This window comes from Stigmatopora nigra, chromosome 2 (genome assembly GCF_051989575.1).
Source record: "Stigmatopora nigra isolate UIUO_SnigA chromosome 2, RoL_Snig_1.1, whole genome shotgun sequence".
Lineage (NCBI taxonomy): Eukaryota > Metazoa > Chordata > Actinopteri > Syngnathiformes > Syngnathidae > Stigmatopora > Stigmatopora nigra.
The window spans coordinates 19393000-19408181 of record NC_135509.1 but is presented as its reverse complement, the minus strand read 5'-3'; the positions used below and the strand labels follow the sequence as shown (position 1 = coordinate 19408181).

The window sequence follows — 15182 nt, the reverse complement described above, 5'->3', positions numbered from 1 at the left end:
AAATAACCAGACAGGTCAGTTGTTGTTATCTTCAAGCCAACTTTTACTGATATGCCTGAAGATTCCCCTGCGTTTCAACTACATGAGCCCAGACATAAAAAAATCGAATACCGATCCATATCCTTGCTATTTGGCTGGAGGCATCAATAATCAAAGACTATAAACATCCATCCCAAAACTAGTTTTACCTCACACATGCAATCATTTATAACTTAACTCACTTTACCCTGTCACAACTGCATATTCTGTTCAGAGCTGCAGGGTTGCTTGAGCCTACTTTGTATCATGAAAAACTATACCCTACCCGTTGTTGAGCATTTATGATTCTTATTTCTGAAAACCTTCAAAGACACAATGTTTTGCAAGAGTTCTGTTGCCCCATAAGGTGCCCATTGTTGTTAAGGTTGGCAGTTTGGACCAGGGTCAATACCTTGGTTAAAGTTAGCACCCATGCTAAACAAAGTCTGTAATGTATCTAATACTTTGCCTTACCAAGTTTCTGTACTTGAGGAATTGATGATTGGGAGAGTGAAAAGTCATTGCAGAGGAGAGATAATACCCTTGGTCCTCACATTCTCCACTACATGAGAGTTTACTTGTCTAAAATGTCATTAGGAATGTCTGAATGCAAAAATGTTTTTTGTATCATTACTAAACAAACATAAAGGTGAATTGTATTTAAAAGACAGGTGCTGTTTTTTTTCTGTTAGGACAATGCATAATTTCCACAAACATTAAGGACTCCACATTTGAATTTCTAGCAGACCCACAGATCAAGGAAAGTGACAATTTACCCCCAGTTTCAAATTGCTTATTCACAGTGCCTTCATTACTGAAAGAGATAAATCTTTAGAAGCATGTTTGTGTCTTTGTGAAATTTATAAGATCTGGACATTGAATATTTGGTGTAACATTCAAGAAATTTGATCATTGCCTTCATTGAGTTCCTTCAATAAAATGACCAGACAGGTTTGGTGTGTTTGAAGGGGAATTAGCTCAAGTGGTAGAGCGCTCGCTTAGCATGTGAGAGGCAGTGGGATCAATGCCCACATTCTCCAATGGAAAGTCCCAGTTGTGCTCTTGGTCAAAGCACCAAATGTGTTTGTGTTTACAATTTGTATTTCGGAAAATAGTCGAAGGCAGCATCAATTCGCAGGAATTGAGTAGGTCCATTGTGAATGCATTTTTTGAATTGTGGGCAGAATGAAGCTGAGTAAAATTCATAAGCGAAAGTACCACTCAAACTTCATAAGTGTAGGTAAGTCCCTTTCTAACATAGTGTTATGTTGTCAAATACCAAACTTCACCCATTCATACTGGCACAAAAAGACATTGCAGGGATCACACGATGAGGATGGGATTCGAACCCATGCGTGCAGAACACAATGGATTAGCAGTCCATCACCTTAACCTCTCGGTCACCTCATCGCCTGTGTCTTAGAGGTACGTGGGGTTCAATGGCAGTGACATATTGTGCTTGAATCCCTAGAATGTAATGAACTTTTTTTACTGTTGCAAAATCTGTATGGTATCGGAGGAATTAGCTTGAGTAGTAGAGCACATGCTTTAATCATGAGTGGCAGTGGGGTTTATGCCCACATTTTCTAATCAACTCCTTCTTGTTGTCACTAGGATGATTTAGCAAGCTTGGGTTTTGAGAAAATTTGACTTTAAATGTGTCTTATAAATTTATCATTCATTCATTTTTAACAATGTTTTTTTCTGTTCAGGGTAGTAGGGTTCCTGAGCCTATTCCAGCAGACTTTGTACGATGAAAAACTATATCCCAATCTCGTAACAAGGCTAAATTATTTCTGTTTTTGAGCTTTCATGATTCTTTTTTCTGAAAACATTCAAAGACACAATGTTTTGCAAGAGTTATGTTGCACCAATTAGTGGCCATTGCTGTTATGGTGGGCAGATTGGACCAGAGTCAATACCTTCTTTAAAGTTAGCACCCATGCTTAACAACATCTTGAATGTATCCAAGAATTAGTCTTACCCAGTTTTCTCTACTTGAAGTATTGATTTTTGGGAAATTGTACTGTGTTTTCACACCTATAAAACTTACTGCATTAAAGGTCAGGGTCATACAAAAAAAATCATTTAGTGCACAAACAAGGCGCACCGACCGATTTGGCACACCGACCATTTAAGAAAAAAAACAGACTTTTAAGTTCGCCCTATATATCAAAATATGATAATTTCTTTGCATGTCAGAGCTAGCACCGTTGGTCCTCACTGCAGAGCACTGATTAAAAAAGCAAGTCAATGGGAGTGACAAATAGCACCTGAATCCTTACATTTGAGTTACATTTGCCTTGTGCTCAGGCAGCGAGGGTTTGAAGGAGAATTTTCTCAGGTGGTAGAGTGCTCGCTCATCAAGTGAGAGGCAGTGGGATCAACGCTAGTATTCTACACGAGAAATCTGCTATTGTGCCATTGGTGAAAGCACCAAGTCTGTTGGTTGTTGTTGTTGTTGTTGCACTACAAGCGCCTGAGGATTGCCCTCAGATAGCGCTAGAGCTGCCACTGGAACGCGGATTATTTCATCCGGGGGGTAGTCGGAGGTGAGGGGCAGTCAAATGTCTCCGGCTGGATGAAAAACGTAGGGTGCCACGGTCCTTGTTGGCAGCTCTGAGTGGTATTTGTTGGAATTCGCAGGCCGCAGCGAGCGGCCTCTCAGGAGACACCACGTGAAGGTTTCCAACTTTGTCTCCCCCAAGTCTGTTGGTAGCCTTTTGGCAGAACAGGTTTGATATTTGCCTAATTAAAATCTCCTGCAATTATGTGCAGAGCACTTGGGTAGGGGTGTGCAAGCTCATAATAAATTATAGGAAAGCTTTTCACTTATTCAAAGTGGTGGGAACAAGCTCAGAACACAAACACATTTCTGCATTCATACTTTGTCCCTACCTCTATGAGGCACAGTGAAAGCTCAAATCAAATACAGTGATGCATATTAAACAGCGAACACATGAAAGGAACATTTACCACAAACGTGAAATGTATTAATCATTTGGAAAGAAAAACAGAATGTTGAAAGAGAGATTTTGTCTTTTTGAACAACACAAATATTTGATCAAAGGATCAGGAAAAGAAAGCAGTGTTTGTTTTATCCATTTTCGGTAAATACCCTATCACAATTAATAATGTATTACCAAAGTCAAGGTAAATGTAATCTTTGTGACACCAAAGCACTTAGTATTGTTTTTATTTTTTATGTCAATGTAAAAGAACAAGTATAGTATTGGATTTTATATGAAGCACTTTACTGAATAATGTGCCAAAACTTCAATATCCCTAAATTTAATCTGCGTCAGCCATGCATAAACTTTTTTTTGTGCAATATCCCCACAAAAACATTTTTCTTTTTGTCTAAATTATGTAGCCATGAAGCAGAATCATTTTAAGTATACTAATACTTATCACAGATAACCCTTTACTTGTCTTCTCATTTTGTCTCTCTTTCTAGGACGGTTCCATCCGGAACATAGAGTCTCAGCGCTGTCTTGAAATTGTGGAAAGCACTCAGTCAGAGTTTAGTTTACGCCTGGCCATTCAAGACTGCAACGGACAGAAATGGACAATCACTAACATCCTCACTCTTCTGCCCAAATAAACATATATAGTGACACTTTTACCGGGGTGGAGAAAGAAAGACAATTCAGCTCCAATGAAATCCAAAAACGGACAGCTGTGGCTTACTTTGAATATATTTGAGTTGTTTTGAAAATAAGTCTCCTGCATTTTTTAAAGCTGAAAAAATGTTCATAAACAAGCTTTTATCTGCATCATATTTTTAATTAGACCCAGCTTTAAAAAAGGATTTTCCAATGAGAAACATACTATTTATTAGTCCCTTTGTAACCATTTTATACCAATGACACAAGAAAGTCAAAATTACCTACTCTGCAGTGGGAATAAAAAATACAGTTTCCGTAAATCCTGTAACCCCGTCGGTTATTGCAGAAACTCTGCTTGAAAGAACATTTTGACTCTGAGCACGTTTGAACCATCCATGTTCCCATTATCGTGTACTTGACAGCAAATTCAATAACAATGGTTCCAATATGCTCGTGGTCAAATAGTCCTCATGAGCCATTTCTATGATATTCTTTTTCAGTTAATTGCTATTTTGTCGATGAAACCCACCATTTCTCTGGCCTTATAGAAACCTCAGTAGCAAAACACTGCAAAACAAACATACAACCTGCAACTGTGTGGATTGATGACAGCAGTCGATAAGAATACATTAAATACATGTAATCATTAAATAGCATTACAGTGAAGTCTCGGTTATCGCGGTTAATAAGGACCGAGACCAACCACGAAAACTGAAAATCCGCGAAGTACCGGCGCCCCTTCAAAAATGCTTAAAAAAACGTATACAGGTATACAGTACACCCCCCTGTATACAGTACACCATATAGAATACGGGTAGAGAGAGTGAAATTCATGTTATAACAAAAAAAACTGTAAAATATGTTATCTGTTTACAATGACAATTGAGCGTCTAGAACACTGTTCTACCGAACAATTTACTTACGAACAACCAATTATCGTTATTCAGCTTTCAAAAACAAGCAAACGCTACAATTAGCTAACATAATTAGTCTGTCATTTTGCGCAACATATTAACATTTATAATTTCTATTTCTGGGGGTTTAAGTAATACCTGCACAAGAATAAAATTGCACCATACCATATAGAAAATGGGTGTAGAGAGATTTGTGTTGAGCAATCAAGCAACATTTAACTTACCTCTCACAATAAGTTCTTCTAAGCGTAGTTGATGAAAAGACCTGTGCAGTACGATGAGGTAATAACGATGAATGACTGCACAGGGGCATGAAGAGCTTTACGTTTATGCCCGTGATGCTTTGCGCATACGTGCATTCTTTGTGTTTCAAAATTTTGTAAAGTGATGCAATTACTAATTCTAATTGAATATTTTGTTTTCAAATTTTGTGAAATAATGTAATTTCTAATTTTAATTTAATATATTTCATTATTATCAATTTTTAAATATTTTTTGATATTTTTCATTTTTGAATATGTTTAGACCCGCAAAGCTCTGAACCCGCGAAAGTGGAACCGCGAACTAGCGAGGTTCCACTGTATATATAGTTATATAGGGAGAACATGCAAACTCCACACAGGTGGACTGACTTGGATTTTAACCCAGGCCCCCCACTGTGAGGCCGACGTTGTAAGATAAGACAAAGTCTCTTTGCAATTCCTTGTTCATATTGTATTAGTTTTTGTGAGTTGTCTTGTGATTGGGTCGACATATCAGCACAAATACTCAACTGTCCGACACTGATCAATTACTTTTTGCCCTGCAAATGACTGAAACTGATCTGTCCAAAGTCTTAGTGACAACTGTAAGTTTTGCCTGTATTTAAGACACACTCACTGGTCATTCGACTAGAGTTGCAGGAACATCGCGCTAAACAGGACCCCACTGTAGGAACTCTCACTGTCCACTTTGCAGTCTGGTAATAAATCTATTTTCTATTTAAATTGATCTTACTCTTTCTTAGCCTGCTCCTGAAGTTGTATTTTCAGACCTAACAGACGTGCTAAGTACTCAGCAGCTGGGCCGCCCTATCTATAACAATATAATTTTATAATAATAATAATTCAGACATAGGCATTGTCGTCATCATTGACTTGACAAAAACCCTAATAGTCATCATACCCAGCTGCGTATGACGAAATTGGATAGTGCTTCTCCCCAAGTTCGCCATCCCAGGCAAGACCCATTAAATGACATATTCAGACTTGTTAGCACTCTGCTAGGATGGAAACATCGCATCACCTCTTGAGCGCCATCAATCCGGCGACTGCAAGTTTCCTCACCGATGCCAACAAGAATAAAATGGATCACTTACCTATCTACACTGTTTTTGTTTTTGGAAAGAGAGAGAGACTGACTGGAAAGCCAGTTGTTGGCAACGTGCAATATATTAGAGTATTTCTGCTGTTGGCAGAGAGATTGTGACTGACAGTTGTGATTTGAAGCATTCTGGCGAGGAGGGGATAACTGCTGCACAGCCACAAATGTTTGAGAATGCGGGCTGTCCCATCACTGATTCATGTGCCAATTTCCATTAATAGAAGCAAATTGAAATCACTTTCTTTTTCTCAGGTTATTCTCAGTTTTCTGATCTGAAAACTGATCTCACCTTATATTCCTCCATTTCATCTATCCATTTCTGTCCCTGTTGACTTTGGACAAGGCAAAAAATTGGTCGCCTCCCAACTCTAGCCTTTCCTCGTTCAAAATGAAACTGCAAAAACTAAAAATTAAACTGCAATTTATTAAGAAAACAATACAATACAGTGTATAATACTTGAGCAAGAAGTGATTATAAACTTGTCTTCACGTGTGTTTCAAATATAAAACTCATACATTAACAAAAGTTATTTTGCAGGAGACTGTAGTAGTATCATACTGCATTAGTTATTTTTTAGTCTCCAGTTACTTGTCAATAACTGCCATCTATAAAGTACTCAGTCATCTGCGCATTTTGTATACATTCCACTTCTGTGTCAGCGTAATTTCAGCCCAATGCTCTAGACAGCTGAGTGATACAGCTCATGAATAAATTGAATCCAAAAAGAAAAGAAATAATGCAGACTGCAGTATGGTTCAACCGTCATTTTTGGGGGGGGAGAAGGTAATATATATTACTGTGCTCAGATAAAAACAAGTTCTAAATCTACAAGTCTCAGAAAGAATTGTATTTTGTGTGGTGTGGGGTGGGGTTCTTCCATCATCAAAATTCAATACAGTGGTACCTCGACATACCAGTGCCCGACATACGAGTGCCCCGATATATGAGCAATTTGAGATACGAGTAAAATTTTGAACAAATATTTATCTTGAGATACGAGACAAATTTTGATATACGAGCAGACAGCGGACGTGACAGGCTGCTCATAAGAACATCATTTGGATTAGAACAATTATGCCTTCCCTTGACCTAAGAATCATATAACAATTACATAAAGAAAAACCCGAAGTGCGTCACGAGGTATAGTCACTATGTTGTAAATAACAGAAGCAACATTCTTGTTATTGGCCAAATGACCCTGGCCTCGTTACAAAAGGGACCACCGAATCTCGAAGACCCAGATTGGGTGAATTGTTTGTAGAACTCCTGGAACAGGCAGTCCAGGTTAAAGATGACTTGGCGGTTATTGGTGACCTCGCAACACTTTGAGAATAATAAGAGAATGATTTAACAAAGAAATGACTTAATACAACTATATTTATAATAGTAATACAGAATAAACCCAACACACTGTCTTTTTCCCAGAACTCCCTCGTGTAATGTCTCTGTGGTCGCAACTCCCTCGTGTAATGTCTCTGCGAGCACTGGGCGGAGCGTTGCATTTCTTCAGTGTTTTTTTTTCCCCGTTAGTCATTGCGAATGACGAGGGGATCGCTCATACAAGAGTTGTATAAACTACTCGTTGGCAAGTGCTCGTGCGTTACCCTATTATGAGGACATTTGTGTGCATAATTTTCAGGATATTTTATATAGAATATAATATGATGTTTTTTGCATTGAGAGGAGACTCAAAAAGTGTCATTCATCTTAAAATCAGGATCTAGACATTTTACCCATTCACAAAAGTGCATGGCGTCAGAAGCGTTTTGAAGCAAATGCTGAACACTTTGATGGTTAATTGAATTGAATGCATTTATTATCATTATACAAGTACAATTAGATTTAAAGCTTCACCATGAAGTACACATAAATAATCACTAAATAATCAATAAATAAGTAATAAAGTAAAGTAAAAAAGTCAACATAAATTAGCAGTCAAAATAGATTACCAATCAACATGAATAAGTGGTCACATAAATAATTAGTCAGGTACAAAAGTGACTAAAGTGGTTAGCAGCCTATAGAGTTTTAGTGCAAGTACAATATAAGAAATTAATCTCGTGGGCCTCCTTGGTGCAGAACTCGAGGTGATTCAGTTATTGCAATTTTTTCCGCGTTAGTCAGTGCGAATGGCATATATACTACTTCTTGTTGGCTAGTGGGTTAGGGTTACGGGTTAGGGTTAGGGTCATCGTGCGATGTCCTATTGTGAGGGCATTTGTGTGCATCATTTTTGGGAATATTTCGAAGGGAATACAAAAGCAAACAACTCTCGATAGTTTCCTTTTAGTTGCATGTGAAAGTCAAATAGTAAATATCAAAATTTCAAACAAAATTAGAATTATGTTTAGTGTAAGGTTAGATTAAACTTATTTTTGAGTGTCTGCATTGTAATCCAAGTTCATTGTTTGTATTATGTTACGAGTGTGTTGCCGTGCAGTCAGGGTGGAGGCGGGGCAATTGATGCCAAACCGGGAGAAGATAGGTATCAAAATTTAAAACGAAATTGGAATTAAGTTTAGTGTAAGATTAGGGGGTGCTGGAGCCTATCCCAGCTGACTCCCTGCATGTCTTTGGAATGTGGGAAGAAACCGGAGTACCCAGAGAAAACCCACGCAGGCCCAGGGAAAACATGCAAACTCCACACAGGTGGTCCAACCTGGATTTGAAACCACTTGTTAAGTACAGATTAGTTTTGAAAAGTATATTTTCATACATTCATTAATTTTGTGAACCGCTTTTCCTCACAAGGGTCATGTGGGGTGCTGGAGCCTATCCCAGCTAACTAACGGCACCAGGCGTGGGACACCTTGAATTGGTCGCAAGCCAATCGCAGGGCACAAAGTGACAGACATGAATTGCCCATTGTCATGCATGACCTTACATTTATCTTTGTTCGCTCTGTTTTATTTGACTGATCTGTTGGAGAGTTAAGTGTTCACCTGCTGCCTCTAATGTGAAAATTAAGCAATGTTATTGTGCCCATGGTTACAATGCAAGAAATAAATAAAAGTACTAATGAAAAATATTCTTCAGTGTGTTACAGCAGTGTTTCCAACCACTGCCTGAGAAATCGTCAGGTATGCCGCGGGGAAATTGCAAGGTCATACAATGTATTATTCAGAGAGAAAAAATAATATGAAAAATCAAAATGTGATGAACATTAAATTATAGATTACACTGTTAAAAGCGTGGCCCGGTGGGTGAGTGGTTAGCTCGTTGGCCTCACAGTGGGGGTCCTGGGTTTGATCCCAGTTCAGTGCACCTGTGTGGAGTTTTCATGAGCCTATGTGGGTTTTCTCCGAGTATTCTAGTTTCCTCCCACATTCCAAAGACATGCATGGTAGACTGATAGGCCACTCTAAATTTCGCCTAGTATGAATGTCAGTGTGAATGGTTGTTTGTCTACTTTTGCCCTGCGATTGGGTGTCCCCCGCCTCTGGCCCGAAGTCAGCTGGGATAGGCTCCAGCATCCCCCGTGTCCCCAGTGAGGATAAAGCAGTTCAGAAAATGAGAGACTATTATAAGATTCAGATGTCGAAACGGTCATTTATTACTTAATTTTCTCTAACATGAACCGGAAGTTGCTTTGTTTCTAGGTCACCAACTTTTGGCGACGTAAAATATATGTGAGCACTATATTTTTTGCGTAATATTGGGAGATTTAGGTAATATTTTTGTAAAAAAAAAAAAAAAGTCATAAAATTGGGCGATTTTTTTTTCTATTATTTTCCTTTGCATCACTCAAACCGGAAGTTGTTCAGGGTCCGCAGATGTCAACTTTTGCTGACATTAGGTCAATGTGGAAAAATTAGATTTTGGAATAATTTTGGTGGTTTATGTGATTGCTGCTAAAATTTTGATGAGAATGACAATTTTTAATATGGGCGACATAGTTTTAAATTAAAAGATTTTCAGATGATAGTGTCCCATGAGATTTTTCAATGCAAAAAACTGTCCCACCTCAATAAGGGTTGGGTAACACTCCGTTACAGAATAATGCTGCCATCGGGTGGACAAATGCGGAAACATACAACCATGTGTCTGCCTTCAAAAATGCCATAACATAAAATTAAGTGTTTAATTAAAAAAAACATAATGTGATTTTAAGAGCAAAAACTCAGTAAAAATGGGGATTTGTTTCCTGAAAAAAATGCATTACTGTCGTAAATAAATAAATTTTAAAAAAGCTATGTTAACCGGAAATGGACCCCAATTAAAGTTGCACGCAAGCGCACTTCCGGAACTGGTTAGTAAACAATTCTTTGTCTATTGTGGTCATGCTGCGTTCTTTTTTGGGCAGAGTTTTGACTCAGTCGGTTTGTGTGCATTGCGACGTGAGAACTACACTTTTTATTCGGAAAGATTTATTCGCTTTTCCTTCGGTGAGAAACTACACGGAATGGAAGGACGAGGCCCAGCAGGCATTTGACACGTCCCTTCTCAAATTTTTAGTATGTCCACTGTCCAAGAAGCCACTAAGGTAAAATATATTTACACCTGAATAGGTTGTATTTGCTACAGTAGTATCCAATGTTGTCCTGATCACGTGACACATAACATCCCTTCCAATAAGCAAAACTCATTTCAAAGTGCATCATGTCTTATGCTTTCCAGATTTGAAGCCAATACTAATGAGCTGATCAACGACGAGCTCGGCATTGCTTACTCCATCACTGACGGAATCCCCAACATGATACCCCAGGAGGCCAGACTCGTAAAAACAGATTCAAACCCACCTGTTCAAGAATAGACGTTCCCCAATCATACACAACATTGACAAAAGCAGAGTGAGGGGTCCTGCTAACTAGACCACTTTCATTAGGATTGTTGATTTGAAGTTCATTTACCCACCTGCATCATGTTCTCCTTGTCAATGATGGTAGGATTGGTCCCCCTTGTGTCCCTCTTTGGTTTGTTCTATTCGGCCGCAGTGGATGATGACTTTCCTCAGGGCTGCACTAGCAGCAACAATCCTTGTTTCTACAGTCTGCTGCTTCCTGTCACCATACCAGTGTATGTCTTCTTCCACCTGTGGAGCTGGATGGGAATTAAGCTCTTCAGGCATAACTAACTAATTGAGTCAAATCATGTCTAACATTAAAGCTTCAACTGGTTATTTGCATTGTCTCTCTCATTTTCTGAACCGCTTTATCCGTGGGGGGGGGGGGGGGGGGTGCTGGAGCCAATCCCAGCTGTCTCCAGGCAAGAGATGGGGGACATTCTGAATTGGTGGCCAGCCAATCGCAGGAGACAAACAACCATTCACGCTCACGCCTATACCTAGGGGCAATTTAGCGTATCCAATCAGCTTACCATGCATGTCTTTGGAATGTGGGTGGAAATCTGAGTACTTGGAGAAAACCCACACAAGCCCGGGACGAACATGCAAACTCCACACAGGTGGACTGACCTGGATTTGAACCCAGGTGTCCAAATGTAATTGAGTCAAATCTTTATAACATTAAAGCACCACCTTTTTATTTACATTGTTCCTTTTATTTTTTCGAGCACTTCAAATCATGTGTTGCTTTATTAGGAAAAATGAACACCAACATGTGCAACTTTGAGTGATGGTATCACAAAATAAACTGCTCATAAGATGTCATTTAAAGTTTTAATACAGAATTATTTGTTGGGTGTAATTTTTGGGCACAAACACTTTAGCATAAGACTACTTGAGCTGAAATTGTTGCCAGTCTTTCCATGCTCTTTTAAACAAAAGTAATTATAATTAAATTGCCATTCCAACTCGAACATTAAATCAAGTTTCCTTAGACTCACACAAATCAATTTTTGATACCATGAACACTATGAAAAAAACCTTGTCGCTTTTTGCCTTTCCTGTCTTTCTCAATTTCTCTGGTCTCAGAAAGTTTCAACAGTGGTGACTCTGTTCTGGGTGAACCTGCATCTCCTTTGGTCTTGAAGAAGAATGATTCATTCAACTTCATCTGCTGGAAGCAAACAAGACATTTATGTGAATTTTTTATGTCAATGGACATTGTTAATTACGCCTAAATATACATACTGTGTTATTCAAATACAAAAAAATTGCAAGGACAGGTAATAAAACTTTAAAAGCTGTGATTAACTTATAAAAGGTATTTGTATTGCCTAATTTTTGGGGAGATAGTTTATAATATTAGGTATTATCAGTAATAATGTTGCAAATCTAGTTGTTGCTATTAACCAAGCAAATACTCCCAAGAAAAAAATAATAATGACTTTATTCTAATATGCCTAACAGCTTGTTAGAGTTAAAGTGAAACGTTCAATCAAGGCGAACTACTTTTGTTAAATATATTTTAAAGAAAAAAAATAATAGGAGAGGTCATAAATTTGCTCTTCCCCTTCTTTTAGGAAGCAAAGGTAAAATGAATCCTCCCTCCCAGTCAAAATGATTTGTACGTCTACTGCTATCAATGGCAGCCAATGAGTTACCATACTAGGCACTATTCTATAGGAAAGGTTCAGAAGGAATCTGTTGGTTCTTTTTTTTTTTTTTAACAGTGATACACTTTTAAGACTACTGTTTTTTGTCGCATATAAGCTCCCCTACGTATAAGCCGCACCCTTAAAATTGCCTTAAAATCGTTTGCAATTTCTCGCGTATAAGCCACCCTGATTCACAATTTTCACCTCCATATTAATGGTTTTAATCGGGAGTACAAATGTGTTATACTTTGAAGGGAACATCTTAAGAAAAATCATCGCACATGGTATTTCTGAGATACTGTATGAATCAAAGCACATTAATGGACTCAATATCAAAGTTATTAATTCATCCAGTAAGGTTATTTTCTTACTGCAAAACAGAAAATAACCAACAAATAGTAAATGTTAATTTGTCGACATCTACAACTCCAGTGGTGACTTGACAGGCCTTCAGTCTCTACAAATGTAACTAAAAAAAATTATCAGACTAGAAAATGTATCAAAATGACCGTGAATAACGGAAACACGCATGTTTGTTGTTATCACCTTGATCGAGTCTTTTTTCATGCTTCGGCACAATGATTCATTGCACTCGCTGGAGGTTTTCGTGTCTCCGGACTTGGGCTCAGACTCCATAAGACTCGCCAAGGTCTCTCCTTTCTTCTTGTCACTAACACTAATCGCTTTCTTAAACTTGAGATCTTTCAGTGTTGATAGACATCGGTGAGTTGCATTGCTCTCTCCAGATGAGGGTTTGTTTTGAGTGACTTCACTCGCGTGGAAAAATCCGTCGAGGTCTTTCCTGGCCCTATGCGGCAAACTTAGGTCCAGAGGTTTCTCACAAACAGATCCCGCAGCCATTCGTGTCTTTGTGGAGAATGAGAAGTAGGAGGACAATTCAGTAGTGAAAAAGTTCTCAGTCTGAGTTGAGGTGCATGTTGTGGCCTTGAGGGGTGTTCGGGGGGAGCTTGAAAAAGCCTGCTGAATTTCCTCAGTGTGAGATTGAATTGACTTCGCAACATTTGGTGATCTGTTTGCTACTCCCTTTTCATCCATGTGAGATTTCATCGCGAATGGCCTGGATGGCAGAGAACATAAGGGATCTATGTCCCATTTGGGGACTGCTTCTTCTGTCTGGAAGGAATAGGTCTTCTTTTGGAAGCTTGATTTGTGCTTCTCCACCTTCTTCAGCTTCTTTTTTCTGGGATACTGATAAGTATCCTTCTTTAGGTCTTTTTTTTGGGGCGGATAGTTGTGTAATACTTCTGTTGGTTCTAATATTGTATTTCTAGGGTTGTAAGTGAAGTCTGGGGAGGGGGGTCTGAACGTTTTCTGCGTAATAAACAAGTCCTGGCTATTGCTATCTTCCATCTGAATGTCATCTTCTTTTGAGGACTGATGCTGCACTATTTCATTGAGCAAAGAAGAATTCTCATTATCTCTAAAACAAGGTTTCATCAACTCTGCAGAGTTTTCATGAAGTGGTTTGGAAAAATTGGGACGTTTGACACTCAAATAGTCATTTGGCAAATGAAACACTACTTTTTTTCTTTTGCTTTTTTTCTTGGCGTCACGGTCTGAACTGTGTTTCTTCGTGCTTCTGCTCAGAAATGACATATCAAGATTTGATGATTGTGTTATAGAAGAATTGCTACTGCCAAGCAAACTGTTTGCATCAAATAACAGCTTCTTCTTCTTCTTTTTCTTCTTTTCATTCTTTGATTTCATTACATCTTTCAATCTTGAATTTTTCTTGTTAAGGATGTCATTCATGTTTAGAGTTACCTCATCTTTCATTTTTGACCTCTTTTTCTTCTTTGATTTCCTTTCCTTTTTACTTTTGTCCGCAGAAAACGACTCCCAAAAGAACACCTCGTCCGACATTGGCCTGTAAAACAGGAATGATAGAGTGCTTTAAAGAACACCAATGGGAGTTTGTTTAGTTTATGCAAAATTGTAAACTTTTTCCCATTTATTTTCTCAAACCGTTTATCCTCACAAGGGTCGCGGGGGATGCTGGAGCCTATCCCAGCTAACTACTGGCCCCAGGTAGGGGACACCCTGAATCAGTGGCCAGCCCATCGGATGACACAAGAAGACACAACCATTCATGCTCATACATAACCCGGTTCAGGGTTTTCGCCCGCCTTGTGCCCGAAGTCAACTGAGATTGGCTCCAGTACCCCCGCAACCCTTGTGAGGTTAAAGCAGTTCCGAAAATAAATTAATGAATAATCACAACCTTATTATTGTGCTATGTATTGCTTATACAAATCATGTCTTAAAATGTGTAGGCTACCATGGATTGGTAAAATGAGTTACTCAGAACTTTGGTAGTATGTTATTAGCTATTGTAGATGAACATGGAAGAAAATAAAAGTTTAACGGGTAAACATCATTTTAAAAGAACTTTGAGGCCCAAACTTCCTCCAATTTTCGATTTTTCACGAAGACCCCAAAACGACTATTGTGAAGTCCAATTAAGAGACCCAATTACACGGATTACGCAGAGTGCAAAGAATGTAGTTGCTACAGGCGGTTGTTTCAAAGCGTTGTTAAATACGTGAAAATAATGAGAAGTCGACGTGCAGAGTGGGAGTGTAGCAATTACGAAAACGGAGCCTCGGTAAAAGTTCCAGATTTACCACGATTGTACACCTTTCGAGATTATGTTTACCCACACCTTAACATCTTCCTTCTACACGCAAATGCAAGCAGATAGTATTGTTTTATGGTATAAAAAATATGAGCATACCTGATATTTTGCAAAAGGGAGGGATCAAGTCGACATCAAAATGTTCCGCTCAACTGCATAGAGAGAGTTGCATTCAAGAACATAAC

At 38.6% G+C, this 15182-nt stretch overlaps 2 protein-coding genes, 1 long non-coding RNA gene and 1 other non-coding gene across 5 annotated transcripts in view; 2 read left to right on the top strand and 2 right to left on the bottom strand.

Annotated features, from left to right (window-relative positions):
• Positions 1-8881, top strand: part of LOC144184916 (polypeptide N-acetylgalactosaminyltransferase 18-like) — a 58158-nt gene extending 49277 nt beyond the window's left edge. For both annotated transcript variants that reach the window (XM_077710441.1, XM_077710440.1), the window contains exon 11: positions 3476-8881. In XM_077710441.1, the coding sequence (XP_077566567.1) occupies positions 3476-3622 (147 nt within the window). In that variant the 3' untranslated portion in view covers positions 3623-8881. The remainder of the gene's footprint in view (positions 1-3475) is intronic.
• Positions 1347-1428, bottom strand: trnas-gcu (transfer RNA serine (anticodon GCU)). Its single transcript has one exon. It is a non-coding gene; the product is annotated as a tRNA-Ser (tRNA).
• A 1735-nt stretch (positions 8882-10616) lies between the features above and the next one.
• Positions 10617-11022, top strand: LOC144182894 (phosphatidylinositol N-acetylglucosaminyltransferase subunit Y-like). Its single transcript, XM_077710289.1, has one exon. The coding sequence runs from the start codon at positions 10765-10767 to the stop codon at positions 10975-10977; it is 213 nt and encodes a 70-aa protein (XP_077566415.1). The 5' UTR covers positions 10617-10764; the 3' UTR covers positions 10978-11022.
• Positions 11023-11506: 484 nt separating this feature from the next.
• LOC144185248 (uncharacterized) lies at positions 11507-15182 on the bottom strand. Its single transcript, XR_013324795.1, has 3 exons — positions 15097-15182; positions 12888-14229; positions 11507-11860 (listed from the first exon to the last, which is right to left on the bottom strand). It is a non-coding gene; the product is annotated as an uncharacterized LOC144185248 (long non-coding RNA).

Bases quoted from the DNA above. Each gene is read 5' to 3' on its own strand.
- LOC144182894 (XM_077710289.1), top strand. From the start codon at position 10,765: ATGTTCTCCTTGTCAATGATGGTAGGATTGGTCCCCCTTGTGTCCCTC.